Genomic DNA, 14,112 nt, shown 5'->3' with positions numbered 1-14,112 from the left:
CTGAAACATGGCAGGCTCTATACCCTTTTGAAATGTAGACTTTAGCGTTTGAGGTTTTGTTTCACAGGGCCTGATATGCAACTCCACCCCTAATCACATCTGTGGATTTGTGAGATGATGACAAAAAATGTCTCAGTGATCATGTTGTTTCTCATTCAGATGACCAGCTCTTTTCAGATAACTCTAGTGATAAGAGACAGTCTTCCGGTGTCTGTGAATAAAAAAACAAACCGTATATTGTTCAGGGTTATACGAACCAATGCTTCAGAGGTATTTTCACCCACTTAGCTCCAATCATTTACCTGGTTGCCTGGTCAAAAGAGAACCTTTGTTTTTGATGACTGTTAAATCTACGGCGATTTAACAAGCGACCCCTTTCATTTAGGTTTGCTCGTTATTGCCCCTTCATGTAACAGGATCCACCGATTGAATTTTGCATGAGCGCTAGGCTTCATCCCAAACATCAACAGCACTCTTTGACTCAAAGGACACAGATCACAGAGAGGGTCTATGTTTTTTCCTCTTTACTTTATTTTCCCATTATATTACATTTAAAGAGAATTTTCCCAAAGATGAAATTTGACTCGACAGCTGACAAAGGTATAAAAGAGAGACCCACACTCATTATGTGCGAGCTCACATACATACGTGCAAAAGTGAGCGGATACATACAGACACATCCCTCAAATTAATCAAAAGCTTCTTCTTATTTTTTTTTTTTAATCGCTGGCCGAGGTTTAAAATTAAGACAGATCAACACAATATAAAATTGAATTTCTTACTTTTAAGGCCAGCCTTTGACTAGTGGGAAAAAACATTGTAGGGCACGAAATGATTTGGGCAATTAGAAATTTTATGCACCAGACATTACGAACAGGGCTTCTACAGGACCAGCTTCGATTCTTCATCTGACATTCACACACACCCAACACAGCATAGAAAGAAAGAGAGCTCCCACATTCAGATGAAACATGGAAAATACACACATAAAAAGTTCACACATCACAGCATCAGTTGGCCCAGCAATCCTTCATCTTCCGACAAAAAGAAAGGCGATTGCACTGGAACGCACAATGGAGCAACTTCTCACTTGTCCTATAGAAAAGCTCATGCTCAGATTCCTCTTTTTGGTCATTCCATGAACCACTATTCCATCTTAGTGCTTGACAACGACCAGGCATTCCCGTTAAAATGCCAAGTGTGGTAAGGACCCGTTATAACTTCTGACAGTATAAGGATCCAAAAATAAAATGTAGATCAAATGGCAGAGTTGCATAGTTGAGATTGCCCACGCATTTCTCTGCACGTTATGTATCTGAGTGTCACTCCACTTGCTATGGGTTTGGGATGCATTTTCGACAGCTTGGCTGGTATCAAGTGGCATCACCACTTAGATCTGGCTCAAGGAACACTGCATTGAAATGATGTTGGTATGATTCAATGGTGAACAATTAGAATTTTCCATTGGACAGTTATACTGTGAATGGTGAGCTCATGAGTAGTAACAGTTCTTAAATGCCAGGCAACACTGTTGAGGTTCCCCCCCCCCCCCCCCCAGGCATAAATATGTGCTACATTTGTAACTTTTAAGAACTCAGGGACTTAAACTGCAGCATGGTGATGGTTGATATGTTAGAAATCATGTTTGCTTGACCAGATTCCAAACACACTGAGAGTAGTTTCAAAGACAATTCAGCTGACATTTGAGGATAAATTTGGGGTCACATTAATAGACCCATAATCATTATCGATTCCTATCAGACGAGATCCTGCTGCCAATTACAATTACACTCACAGCAAATGTCATATCAAGGAACATAAAGAGGTCAAACATGGCCTTAGGGCATCACAAATTTGCTACTCACATTGAAGAACAAAACACACTGAGAAATCCATAAGAAAGTGTAAAATAAGGCACATTTCCTTGGATAATAACTTTGGATTTTTTTTCAGACAATAAAAGTCCTGTTTAGAATCGTTGAGTGATTCTCACACAAACATTCTTTTGCCAACTTAGGCCTTCTGTTTTAGCATTTAGGCAAAAGTGCCAATTGTGTGAGCATTTAAGACACATCTGATTTGTGTGGTGGTTAAATCAACACTTTGTAGAAAACAAACAAGAAATCACATTTGGAAAGGAAAAAAAAATACATTCACCGACATAAAAATCACACACCTTAGTTATTCCTTCCAAGCACAGTGGGTAACATCCACTAAACATCCACCTTGCATCGCACAGGCACCTGAGAGAACTGGCTTGGGATTCTCAGAAGCGATTTCCGTATTGCACTTTTCATGACGCGTGAACACAACAAGGATGTCAGTTTCTTGCCACTCAAAGGCAATGGCATGGTGTTTTTCAAGCCCTCTTTTTTTTTAGTCCCTCATGGGCCACGATATCCCACAGAGCTCTCCTTTAACCACACTTCACACCATCTTCACACATTAGCTTGGGCAGGGGGGGTAGCCAGCACCAAGGTGCGTGGCTAATTCATATAAAATATAGTTACATCTCTGGAAGGTCGTAGCAAATGCCTGCAGGTCCTTAGGGCTTTTGAGGACTGAACTGATCTGAGGGCTTTGACAGCTCTGGTTGGCTAGCAGCGGGAGGTCAAGCCAGGGGTCCAGGGAGGAAGAGGGGAGGGCAGGGGGGTCACTGTGGAGAGAGCAGCATGGAGGGTGCAGGGTCGGACAGGGGAAGGAACGGGTTGAGGGGTAAAGCGGGGTTGGTGGTTAGGAGGGGTGTCCCAGGGGCTCAACTGAGCTCCAGCCGGTATGTGCTGATCTCCATGGGCTTGAGGCTGATCTGGCTCGAGCTCTGCCCGTTCTCTTGGCTGTGCAGCAGGGAGAGAGAGGCCGGCGTCAGCTTCCTCACCGACAGCCCACCAAACAGCTTGTCCACAGATAGCTGAAAACAACACCCCAGCACATATTAGGCTTATAAATATGTGTGTGTGTGTGTGTCTGTCTGTGAGTGTGTGTCTGTCTGTGTGTGTGTACAGGCAGAACCAAGAATAGATGTGTGATTTAAACATGGTTCAGCTCTGAAATCACTATTATAAACTGCACCAGCATGTAATTAGCTGATTTAGAGTCTGCTTTTCTTTGGGTCAGCTGATTGCCAGGCTCCTAAGAAAGCTTCCTAACTGAGTGAAATGAGCCAGAAATACTTAAATGGCAGCCTTGACAAGAGCTGGTTGAATTCTCTAAATGCTTAGGAAAGGTGCTTCAATGCTTCCTTTCGTATCTCCTTTAGCATTGAGTACACTGGACCAGGGACGTGCACAGGAGGGGGCTAAGGTTGCTCGGGCAACTGCCCGTTTGCCCTCCTCGACTGAAGTTGCCCCTCCGACGGAAATATATATATTTTTAAAATAGTATTACAGCTGCAGAACTTCATGAATACCTAGATAAAACTTAGCGGAAAAAGCGTCCAGGGGACGGGGGTGTGGCAGCGGCGGTTAGTGAGATGAACGTGTTGACCCTTTTTTCCAGGGCAGAGCAACTGCCCTTCAAAATTCCTGTGCACGTCCCTGCACTGGAGCATCTACTATGAACATCCTTTACCAATCAACAACCGATCAACGTTGCTCACGTCAGTAACATCCGCCTAGTCTAAGTGCAGTGGGATTCCCTTAGCACCGCAGTTCTCTTTCCCTAATGATTTCTACTTCACATCTTCCCTTGACCTCATGACGCTTTCCATGGTCAAGTTCAAGAAAAAATGGTTAGGAAAGGACCGCAGCCTCAGAGTCATAACGTACACATATTTCCACATCCAAAGTGCCCTACCAGGAGGACGCAGCTCATACACCATTCATAGATTCATAATAAACAACGTTTAATTGAAATAGGGCTGGCAGGGTCGGGGATGGGTCTAATGATATGCGGAGCAGGAGAGAGGGGGATCTCCCAGTGTCTCTATGGTGAGAATCCAGAGTGGAGCGTTTCAGCAGCTGCCTCTTCACTGAGAAGGGCCCCTTCCCAGAGGCCCCGGCGTGTGTTTATTCTGGGCCGGAGTCACGGTGGTGTCATCAAAACAGCCGAGGAGATGGCATACGAGGAGATAGGCTTGGGAATTCTGTGCGTAACTGCCCACCCTCCTCAACTCAAACACAATTATAAACACACACACCCTACCGCTCTCTTTCTCCCTCTCTCACACAAACTCACTCACACACACACTCACACTCACACTAACACTCATACCTTTAAGATTAAACCCAAGGCCCTGCTTTCCTTTCATATGACTGGGATGTTTTGGGGGTAAAGTATACCTGTGAGAGAGCTGGGACTGTGGGACCTGAGTGGCCTCTTATGCCTACCTGCCTGCCTGCCTGCCTGCCTGCTCCCAGTGAGAGGCTGAGGGAATGAGAGAATCCTCCACAGCTCCTCTACTTCAAATGTAATTAGGGCGACGGTGATTACTTCCTTGAGTGTGAGAGTGTGTGTGTCCTTCAGTTTGGTAAGTGTATGTGTGTTTGTGTTTGTGTGTGTGTGTGTGCGTGTGTGTGTGTGTGTGATTTGGTTTGGTGTGTGTGTGTGTGTGTGTGTGATTTGGTGTGTGTGTGTGTGTTCTAACCTTGCCACGTGTGGTCGAACACAGTAGGCCAGTGTTCCTGCTGGAGAAGTGGCAGTCAAAGCCTTTTCTGTGCAGAATTAAAGCAGCCTCCTCGGATGGACCTCCCCCCTCATCCTGCACATGCATTGGAGAGAGAGAGAGAGAGAGAAATGCTGAAACTCTGAAGCTTCCCTCATATAAAACACCCCACTGTTCCCTCCCTGTAAACCACAACACTGGGCCAATTATGGAGAGCACCCCCCCCCCCCCCACACACACACACACACACACACCTCCCACACACACACCTTCACCCTCTCTGGGTGTCTCTCCTCAGCTGCTCCTGAGTTCTCCTCTTTCCCGCTGCTGTGCGGTTACTTCAGGTCAACCGGAATGTGGGATGCGCAGCACTGATGTTCCTACCCACCTCCAGCAGACTCACGCTACAGAGAACATACTCACCTAGAATGAGCTGATGAACTTTGCTGATCAACCTAGAGATGTTTACTCTGCAGTTGCTTTTTCTCTTGCTATCTGAAAGTATCAGTAATAGAAACTATAAAGTAACGTGAATTCAGGACTATCTGTGCATGTGTTACACTATGTGTTAAGGACTATGTGTGCATGTGACTCAAAATTGTCCCTGGGCAGTTAGCTGTGCCGTTCCCATGAGAGCGGTTGTTTAAGAAGCTAAAGCTATTGCGTGTCGGTAGGTAAACCCTCAGGGTGCGAGGTCCAAGTCTAGATGTTAAAGGTGTTCCATCATCCAGGTAAGCCTATGGAACTGTGCATTCCTTAATATGCACTCAGCAGTGAAACAGACCACTTATTAAGTCTATTCTTTGTCTGCTCGTCAACTCCCAAACAAGTCTGCTCAAGGAAATCCACCTTGTTTCGTAACCAGGCAGCTGAATGGAGGGCCCATTTGTTTAGTTTTTTTGCCTTGGCTCAGAGCTGCCAAGTGCCTTTGAAAAGACCTCGTTGAGAGAGATAAGAGGGAATATTAAAGGAGCTCGCAGCCATTGTGTTAAATGGCTTCATTTACGGGCGTTGTGATGTGTGTGTGTGTGTGTGTGTGTGTGTGTGTGTGTGTGTGTGTGTGTGTGTGTGTGTGTGTGTGTGTGAGTGTGTGTGTGTGTGTGTGGGTATGAGTGTGTGTGTGTGGGTATGAGTGTGTGTGTGTGTGTGTGTGTGTGTGTGTGTGTGTGTATGAGTGTGTGTGTGTGTGTGTGTGTGTGTGTGTGTGTGTGTGTGTGTGTGTGTGGGGTTCTCTGAGTGCATTTGCTTGCTTCCTTTCCTCCCGCAGTCAGTCTGGATGGCCTGCCGGATTGTTTTAATTAATAATTGAATAAATTGGTTTGCAGATTCCACCCTCCCCTCTCAGCAATTAGGAGGCCATCGCTGACTTGGAGAAATGGCACATCAATCAACAGCTAAAACGCACAGCATGAACCAAACTGAATGGAATGGTGGGGGTGTTGCTAAAGGCTGGCTCTACTTCTTAGAGCTTCTGAAGTAGGCTGTTCATTTTATTTTGGTTTTCTACCATAATTTCTGCAAGGGTTAAATATAGTTAGGCTATCAAACTATTATAGTAAAGAAAATGTAATTATTACCAGTTCTGTAACATACATTTTTTCACTGTTAAACTATACCCATGTGTGCCTCCAATAAAAAGTCTTTGGTATACAAGGCTTTAGCCTTTTCTTGAGTGGTTTTCAGAATTTGTTTCCAGTGACTTTACATTTTGAAATTTGTGTTCCCTTTAGAGTATATTGATGTGATATTGGATCCTGAGAGTAAGCCACATACTCTGCTGAATGGGAGTGCTATGAGGCTTTGGTTTGGTTACATAATGCTTTAGTTCAATCTGTATTGTAGAGGTAAGAAGAGATGGACAGCTATCGCCCCGTCTCCATCACACCTCTTGCAGGTGCCCTGCAGCTACCACAGTAACCTAGGATGCCACACACAAGCCACTGATCCAAAACAGGTCCCAGACGGGGCTAGTTGACTTCAACTTTAAAAATCTCTTAACAATCCGTCTGAATCTCTCTAATCTAGAAATCTTACTAAACAGTACATTCCCCCACATTAGATTCAGATTGAGAGAGAAACCTGCACTAATTGGGATTCAGTAAGAACTGAAGTACCATGCCATGAATAGGACTAAACACCTTGTAAAAAAATATTCAATGATATACATTACTGAACAAGACTGCAATCTGATCACAATTCAGGGAGGGAGAAGCGTTAATGGCATGAGTGTCTACACTGATAATGATGCATAAAGTCCCTACTGCAGGTCACTTTAATTGCTAGATGCCGTTTGTGAAATGCAGCACACTGAAGAGTGGCTCTGTACCTTAGACTGGATGGTGCGCAGGTTGACCAGGTGGACATCGCAGGGCAGCGAGGACTCCAGGGGAGCATAGGGGGACAGGGGGACCTCAGACGTGTCCAGGCCAGTCGCCATGGGGATGAGCGGGTGGTTGAGGTGCATGTACAACATGTGACTCAGCAGAGAAGGGAAGCTGTAGGGAGTGCTGGTCTCAGCTTGTGGCTTCACACACATACACACACACACACACACACACACACACACACACACACACACACACACACAAACACACACACACAAAGACAGTCAGACAGACACAGACACATACCATATGAAGAGTATACTTATCGTGTGGAAAAGAATACGCTATAAAGGAGTCAGGCTTCCTGGATGTCTGAGTGTTCTGTCCACCCACCCCCCACTCAAGCAGACGCTCTCACAGATTGTATGCTTCTCTGAGAGCCTTCAAGTGCTTCTCTGACAACAAAAAATAAAAGAACATGCCGGCGGAACCCTACCTCTTCAGTTGAGGTTGTCTTTTCCAGAAGGAGGCGGAATGCGTTGGCGGTGACCTTGTTGTCTAGGACGCCCTGGCCAAGGCCCCGGTTATCATCCTGGTTCAGCCTCCGGTCCAGAATAACTTCCAGCTGGCCTGAACAGGGGCACACAGAAGCAGACTCGGTTTAGGCACAGTCTTTTTCGCCGTCTTCATCCAGCTTAGTAATGGGCCCCTCCGTTACCACCCTGGGTCAGTTATGGAAGCGGTTTCCATCAAGAAGCAGGGACTGAAGGCACCGAACAGATACTGATACTGAAGGCCCGTCCGCAGTGCCAACGATAACTAGAACAATAACTGTAAATACTACACTTTTAAATATCGCTCTAGCTCATAACTATGGCAACGTCCACACCACTGTAACAATAATGACATGAAGAATGATATCGTTGGGCATCACTTTGAGAGTGATTGTCTGAACAATAAAAAACTGAGAGCCAGTCGAATTTTAAAGGCATGCCATTATACGTTTTCCCCAAAGGTGGTCAGTGTGGATGCTCATATTGTTAGTTACAGTGGTCATTATCATTATCATTATCATTGGCAGTGTGGACAGTCCTTTAGGCTTGCAATTTAAAAGGCAAGCATGTGGCCTATCTATTTTAATGTCATTCTATGCTATGCGCCCCACATTTGTGAGAACGTGGCATATACAGTTTGTCTGGATGGTGTGGTTGTGAGACTTTCTGAGAGAGTGTGTGTATGTGTGAGTGTGCATGCGTGCCTGTGTCTGAATGAGTGAGTGTTTGTGTGAGTGTGTGGGTTTGTGTGTGTGTGTGTGTGTGTGTGTGTGTGTGTGTGTGTGTGTGTGTGTGTGTCTGATTGAGTGACTGTTTGAATATGTGTCTATGGGTCTGAATGGGTCATTAAACTATAGGGGAGTAAGAGTGAGGGGAGGGGAGGGGAGGGATGGTTGGATAGGTTTAGTGGGGGGCCCTCACCGCTCCGCAGGCTGCTGGCCCCCAGTGACTGGGCCGAGAGCAGGCTGAGCCTGAAGCTGGGGTCCTGCAGGTAGGCCATGCTGCTCATGGGGTAGAAGTTAGCCTGCAGAGGGAGCTTGGCCATCGTCCGCCTGGGCTGGATCTGTCCATAAACAAGACAAAGAAGAGCAAGGGTGAGAATGAGCCATGCATGGAAGTCAGATACAAAAGAAAAGTGGAAATAAATAATAATAATAAAAAACTACAAGTTGAGCAGAGGGGGAAATGGAAGAGCTTTAGAGGTATTATGTTCTAAGGCATGTTTGTATGAGGTGGCAAAGAATCTTATGGAGATCAAAAGGAAGTCTCCTCAAGCCCTGAAGCTCCCACACTCCCAACCACCCAGGAAGAGGGAGAGTGGGAGTCTCCAAATCTTTAAATGTTGATTGTTGCAAATCACCCTTAATTCTCCACTGACAAGTCTGTGAGTCAGAGGAAATGAAGGATTTCATGAAGTGAGATTTAATTTCTCTGAAATGTGAGTGGATCAGGATGACAGACACCTGTCCACACTCAGTGAGGTTTTGAGTGGTCAACAATGCATGGAATTAAATTCTGTTTTTAATTTGAATCTTTTAAAATCTTTTTTAAATGTGGAAAAAAGGTAGAGTTTGTATGAGGTTGAGTATGAATGACGGCATTTGCGCACACCCACACACACACACACACACACACACACACACACACACACGACTCTTAAGACCATGCATGGGCTTAGAAGGTCTAGCCACATGAGTGAAGATCTATCCACACTCCTAATCCGACAAAATCGATATCATCGTCTATCCTCCTGCTCCCTTTCAGAAAAAAATGCCCCATAATTTTGTTCAATATCATTCAAATGTGCAAGGCTTTTTGGACACATCACTTCCTCAGCGGTATCTCTTACTGCCTGGTAGGAACACTCAACCCCTTTGTCACCTTTACTTTCTGCGTCACTGTGAGGTGTGCGTCCTAACGGGTCAATTGTTGTGTGAGGATTATCTTCGAGGCTACCTGACTCGAGAATCCTGGGGGGAAAACCTGTGGAGGCTTATTTGAAGAGGGTGTTGGGGAGATCATACTGTGTCATGTCTGAGATCACAACAGTAGAGCTTTTGATCTTTGTTTGATCTGGCTGAGGAAATTAATTCACTCTTGCGTCAAATAAAAGAGAGTGGGGAATACAAAAAAATGATGTGAAAGAAGTGTGTGTGTGTGTGTGTGTTTGTGTGTGAGAGAGAGAGACAGACAGACTGCACACAGAAAAAGATGTATGTATTAAATAGTTACCTGGAACCCATTGAGATCTGTAAAGAATCGATCTTTGCTGTTCAGGTCTGATGTTATCCTCATTGCAATTTCGCGGTTGAACTCCCCTCTTATATCCACAGAGTTACAGATCTCTGCCACCTGGCCCTCCACACCTGAGAGAGAGAGGGGGAGGGGAGGGGGATTAAAAAGTTGGTACGGGCTACAGAACCAGTTTTGTCCTCCATCTTGGCCACCCCTGGCACAGTAACAATGTGTCTGACTCCCTTATCAGGGTCAGCCGCAATTAAATCTACCCTTGGTACACAAGAGCAGCGTACAGGTCGCTCTGAATAAATGGATCCTAGGTAAACTGGAGCTTATTCAGACTTTCAATGCATATGAAAATATATTCAGACGCCAGAACAAATGCATTGCGACAGAACACTTGAAGGAGCAGTGTAGCATAACCAGCAGGATTTGGGGCTATTTGGAAACTGGACCTTTGTTAGCATTTAGACATATCACACACTCCTCTCATGTATAAACAGATGCAGACTTATCTAAATGTGTCTTCACTGCAGTGTCTTTCATGTACTGCATTGAGACAGATACTGACAGATACTCCTTGTAGACCCCATACCTTATACCCAGCCTTCAAACTTCTGACAGTGCTGGTGAAGTACATTCTTGTTTAGGGGCCAAAACACTGTGGGCAATGTAAACCCACAAGGTGTTTAATCAGCGACCAAGTCAATTCGTTCTCCTATGGAGGATCTAAAATAGAAGACTATTTTTTGACAATTTATGGAAGAAACGTCTCACCTTGTTTGGCAACCACATCTCTACCTAGTTTAATTAGTCTTGAGGGAGCAAAACAAATTTGGCCTACTTTTTTTTCTCTCTCGCAACTGTTTATCAAAGAATGCGAAGAATGCCTTTAACATACAGCCCACCATATTTCAAAAGCCCCCAGCGCCTTTCAAGCAGAAAATGAAAACAAATCCAAGGTTAGGCGTTTGTGCTTGTTAGAGGAAAAGAGTAGAAGCTGAAGAGGAGTTCAAGGGGAGACTTAAATTAAGGCACCCTCCCGGTGCTTGCTATCCCCCGGTGCGGCGCGGAGAGGACCGGGTGGAAAGCCAGCCGGGAAACAAACACCAAATTACTCTCCAACCTCAACTCCACGTTAAAATGGACAGAAGAAAAAGAGAAAAGTATTGGATAAACCAAATAAAAGGAAAGTATTGGATAAACCAAAAAAATAATAAGTATTGTGTTGGAAAAGAAGGGGCTAAGGGGCTCTCTTTTATCAGACTGTTTTATGGCCACCTATCTGACTCTTACTCTTCGTCTGTCTGTCTCTCTGTCCTAAACCTCTGTCTGTCTCTTTGTCACTGTCCCACTGCCTCTCTCTCTATAGCTCTCCCTCTGTCCTTCTCTCCACCTGTCTCTTTGTCCTTCTGTCTATCCATCACTCTTGGTCTGTCTCTGTCTCTGTCTCTGTCTCTGTCTCTGTCTCTGTCTCTGTCTCTGTCTCTGTCTCTGTCTCTGTCTCTGTCTCTGTCTCTGTCTCTGTCTCTCTGTTGTACCCCACCTGTCGGTGTATCCGTCCCCCTCCACCCCCTCTCCCCAACCCAACCACAGCACTACTCCTCAATGACAGCTCTCTGCTTTCTCTCTGTGAGTAAACATGGCCGCAGCCTTGGTCCCAGGGGTTGCTGTAGCAGTCTGCTGCCTGTGATTGCTCTGCTCCGGCTGCTGCTGTTTGGATGAGTGAGTGTGTGTGTGTTTGTATCCATATGTGTGTTTTCAGTCATTTATTTGTGTGTGTTTGCGCGTGTGTATGTGAGTGGGTGTGTGTGCCCATTACGTGTATGTTTTCATGTATGTGTGGTGTGTCTGCATGTCCCATGTATGTGTATGCTTTTGTGTGTGTGTGTGTGTGTGTGTGTGTGTGTGTGTTGGTCTGAGTGCAAGGCTGTGGTTGCTGCTGGAACATGCGCGGCTCCAACCCTCCCGGGGGGTTGTTAAGAAAGCAGAGGAGGTAAAGTGGCTGCCCGCCGCACTCCTCTCCCCCCCCCGGTCCTCCCCCTGCCTCCCCCCGTCTCGCTCCCTCCGCTGCTTCAGCAGGAGGCAGTTTCTGGACTGCTACTCAACTATCAGGCACACTGAAGCCACTGAATCCACAGTGTGCAGGTTCTAAAGCACACTCTCATACACAGAGCCAACATGGCTGATAGTGAATTTTAATTGAATGAATCATAATTTTAGCTTTTTTGTTTGAATTCGACACTTAAAAGAGTTTGATTGTACGTGACAGTCTACACTTTATGAAGCCAGCAGAGTATTTTCTTCTTGGGAGTCTTTCATGTGTTTCTATATAAAGAGAGAAGAACATCCTTTTGAGGCTGAGCTTATGGAGTTATTATCCAGTGGCTATAGGTGTCAGACTGGCTCTGGAAAGCAGAAAGCCAGCAGAGCAGAACAGCTGAGCCAGAGCATGAATAGGCTGATTAAATACAAATAATGCACACACACACATACACTCGCATGCACACAGACACACACCCACACACATACACTCCCATGCAGACAGACACACACATACACACACGCACATGTATGCAGAACACACACACATATGTATGCAGAACACACACACACACACACACAAATACATACACACCTACGCATAAAGACACACACACAAACACTTCTTACCCTGGATGTGGTAGAGGCGCACAGTGTGTGTGATGTGTGATAGGGTGGTGGTGACTTCCGAGAACACAGAGCCCTTGGTGACTCTGATCACAGGCGGCCTGGATGAACTGAATGGCTGTTTGAGGGTGGGGGTGGGGGGAATCAAGGAGAATCAAATCAGCCTCATAAATTCACCCTCACAGCAGCATCACAGACATCTTGAGAGAGTTACGCAAGCTGTCTGGACCTATTCAATGCATTCACTTTTTGTGTGGCGCGGGAGTGTAAGGATTTCTTTGTGTGTGTGTGTGTGTGTGTGTTAGTGTATGTGTGTACTTGTGTGAGCGCATGGCTCTGGGTATGAACTCTCCAACAACCTTCACAAACTTAAAAACACAGACTCGAGTCGAACAGACTGTCTAGATGAGAGAGAACATGGATGTGTATGAAAACACTTGGTCGGTCGGGGGACCTGTATTAATCTATCCAGCTCTTATACAATCTGTCATCAGTCAATACTAGTGCTGTCAGTTTAACGCGTTATTAACGGCGTTAACGCGAACCCATTTTAACAGCGTTAATTTTTTTATCGCGCGATTAACGCATTGTAAAAAAAAAATTAAATTTTTTTTTTTTTTAGATTAATGTTCTTTTTGCACTCCCAAACTTTGTAGTAGGCTAACGTCACGTTTGAGTGAATGATGAGCGCGATACAGCGAAATGGACGATAACAAGCTTCTAAATAGAAAGTTTACCTTTAAAAGTTGTGTTGTGCAAAAGAAGCAAGCTTCACTGTTGTCTGAAAATGTCAACAGGCAGCCAGCTGGCAGCAAAAAATATTAAGCCATGGTTTAACTGCACTATAGGCTGAGTCCTTGTTTATCTTAAATGTGCACTTTATCATTTTATTTTGTACCGCCCTGTTTGGCAATGTTGTTTTTCAATAAAATAAAACATTGCTAAAGCAAGCCAATCCACTTTTCCATGTTGATAAGAGCATTACAATAAAATAAAAATGATGGAAAAAAATCATTTAGAATAGATACAAATTTGCGATCGCGATTAATTTTGATTAATTTAATCGCGATTCATTTTGAGTTAACTATGACAAAAATGCGATTAATCGCGATTAAATATTTTAATCGTTTGACAGCACTAGTCAATACACAATACACAAGACAAAGAGGGTATTTAAGCTGAGGCTGCTAACTCTAATGCACAAGGTGTGGGAAAACTGGATAAACGCTGTCTTCAGCCAGTCTTTCCAGCCTCCCCAGTGTAAGACAAACCATATGCTGACACCGTATCAGCATGCAGATGAATAAGTGGGGATGGCTTTGTCATTGATCTCTAAATAAAAATACTATCTCTTTAGATTCCCCCACAAACAACACTGTCAGGTGTGTGGAGGCTAGATGAGGGCGACTTCACCACTGCACACAACAGATTGATTTGATTACATGATGCTGTAACTAAACATCTGTGCACTGTGATGACATAAAGGTGCATAAAGGACTATAAAGACTGTAAGTCCAAGCTTGTTCATTCAGCCGTAGTTAAAGGTATAGCCTGTGTCCAGCATGTGGACTGATGGAGTAGATCTAGGTGTTTTGGTAGAGACTTGTACTGTGTGAACATTTTTTACTGCAATTCAATGATTGAAAAGCACTGTGCGCATATTCTAGCTGTTTGTTTTGACTTGCTGTTTTGATCTCCAGATTTCTTACTCTGCGTTTGACTCAAT

General features: G+C 44.8%; 1 protein-coding gene across 1 annotated transcript in view; it reads right to left on the bottom strand.

Annotated features, from left to right (window-relative positions):
* Nucleotides 1-1,593: 1,593 nt before the first annotated feature.
* The window catches only part of man2a1 (mannosidase, alpha, class 2A, member 1), a 46,675-nt gene continuing 34,156 nt past the window's right edge, over nucleotides 1,594-14,112 (bottom strand). Inside the window, exons 16-22 of the mRNA XM_080847243.1 lie at nucleotides 12,390-12,504; nucleotides 9,711-9,844; nucleotides 8,400-8,541; nucleotides 7,421-7,554; nucleotides 6,927-7,124; nucleotides 4,583-4,696; nucleotides 1,594-2,908 (exon numbers count right to left, since the gene is read on the bottom strand). Of these exons, the coding sequence (XP_080703369.1) occupies nucleotides 2,756-2,908; nucleotides 4,583-4,696; nucleotides 6,927-7,124; nucleotides 7,421-7,554; nucleotides 8,400-8,541; nucleotides 9,711-9,844; nucleotides 12,390-12,504 (990 nt within the window). The 3' untranslated portion in view covers nucleotides 1,594-2,755. The remainder of the gene's footprint in view (nucleotides 2,909-4,582; nucleotides 4,697-6,926; nucleotides 7,125-7,420; nucleotides 7,555-8,399; nucleotides 8,542-9,710; nucleotides 9,845-12,389; nucleotides 12,505-14,112) is intronic.

This window comes from Sprattus sprattus (genome assembly GCF_963457725.1).
Source record: "Sprattus sprattus genome assembly, chromosome: 11".
Lineage (NCBI taxonomy): Eukaryota > Metazoa > Chordata > Actinopteri > Clupeiformes > Clupeidae > Sprattus > Sprattus sprattus.
Note: the sequence above shows the minus strand (reverse complement) of the source record. Positions and strands in the feature narration are given on the sequence as shown.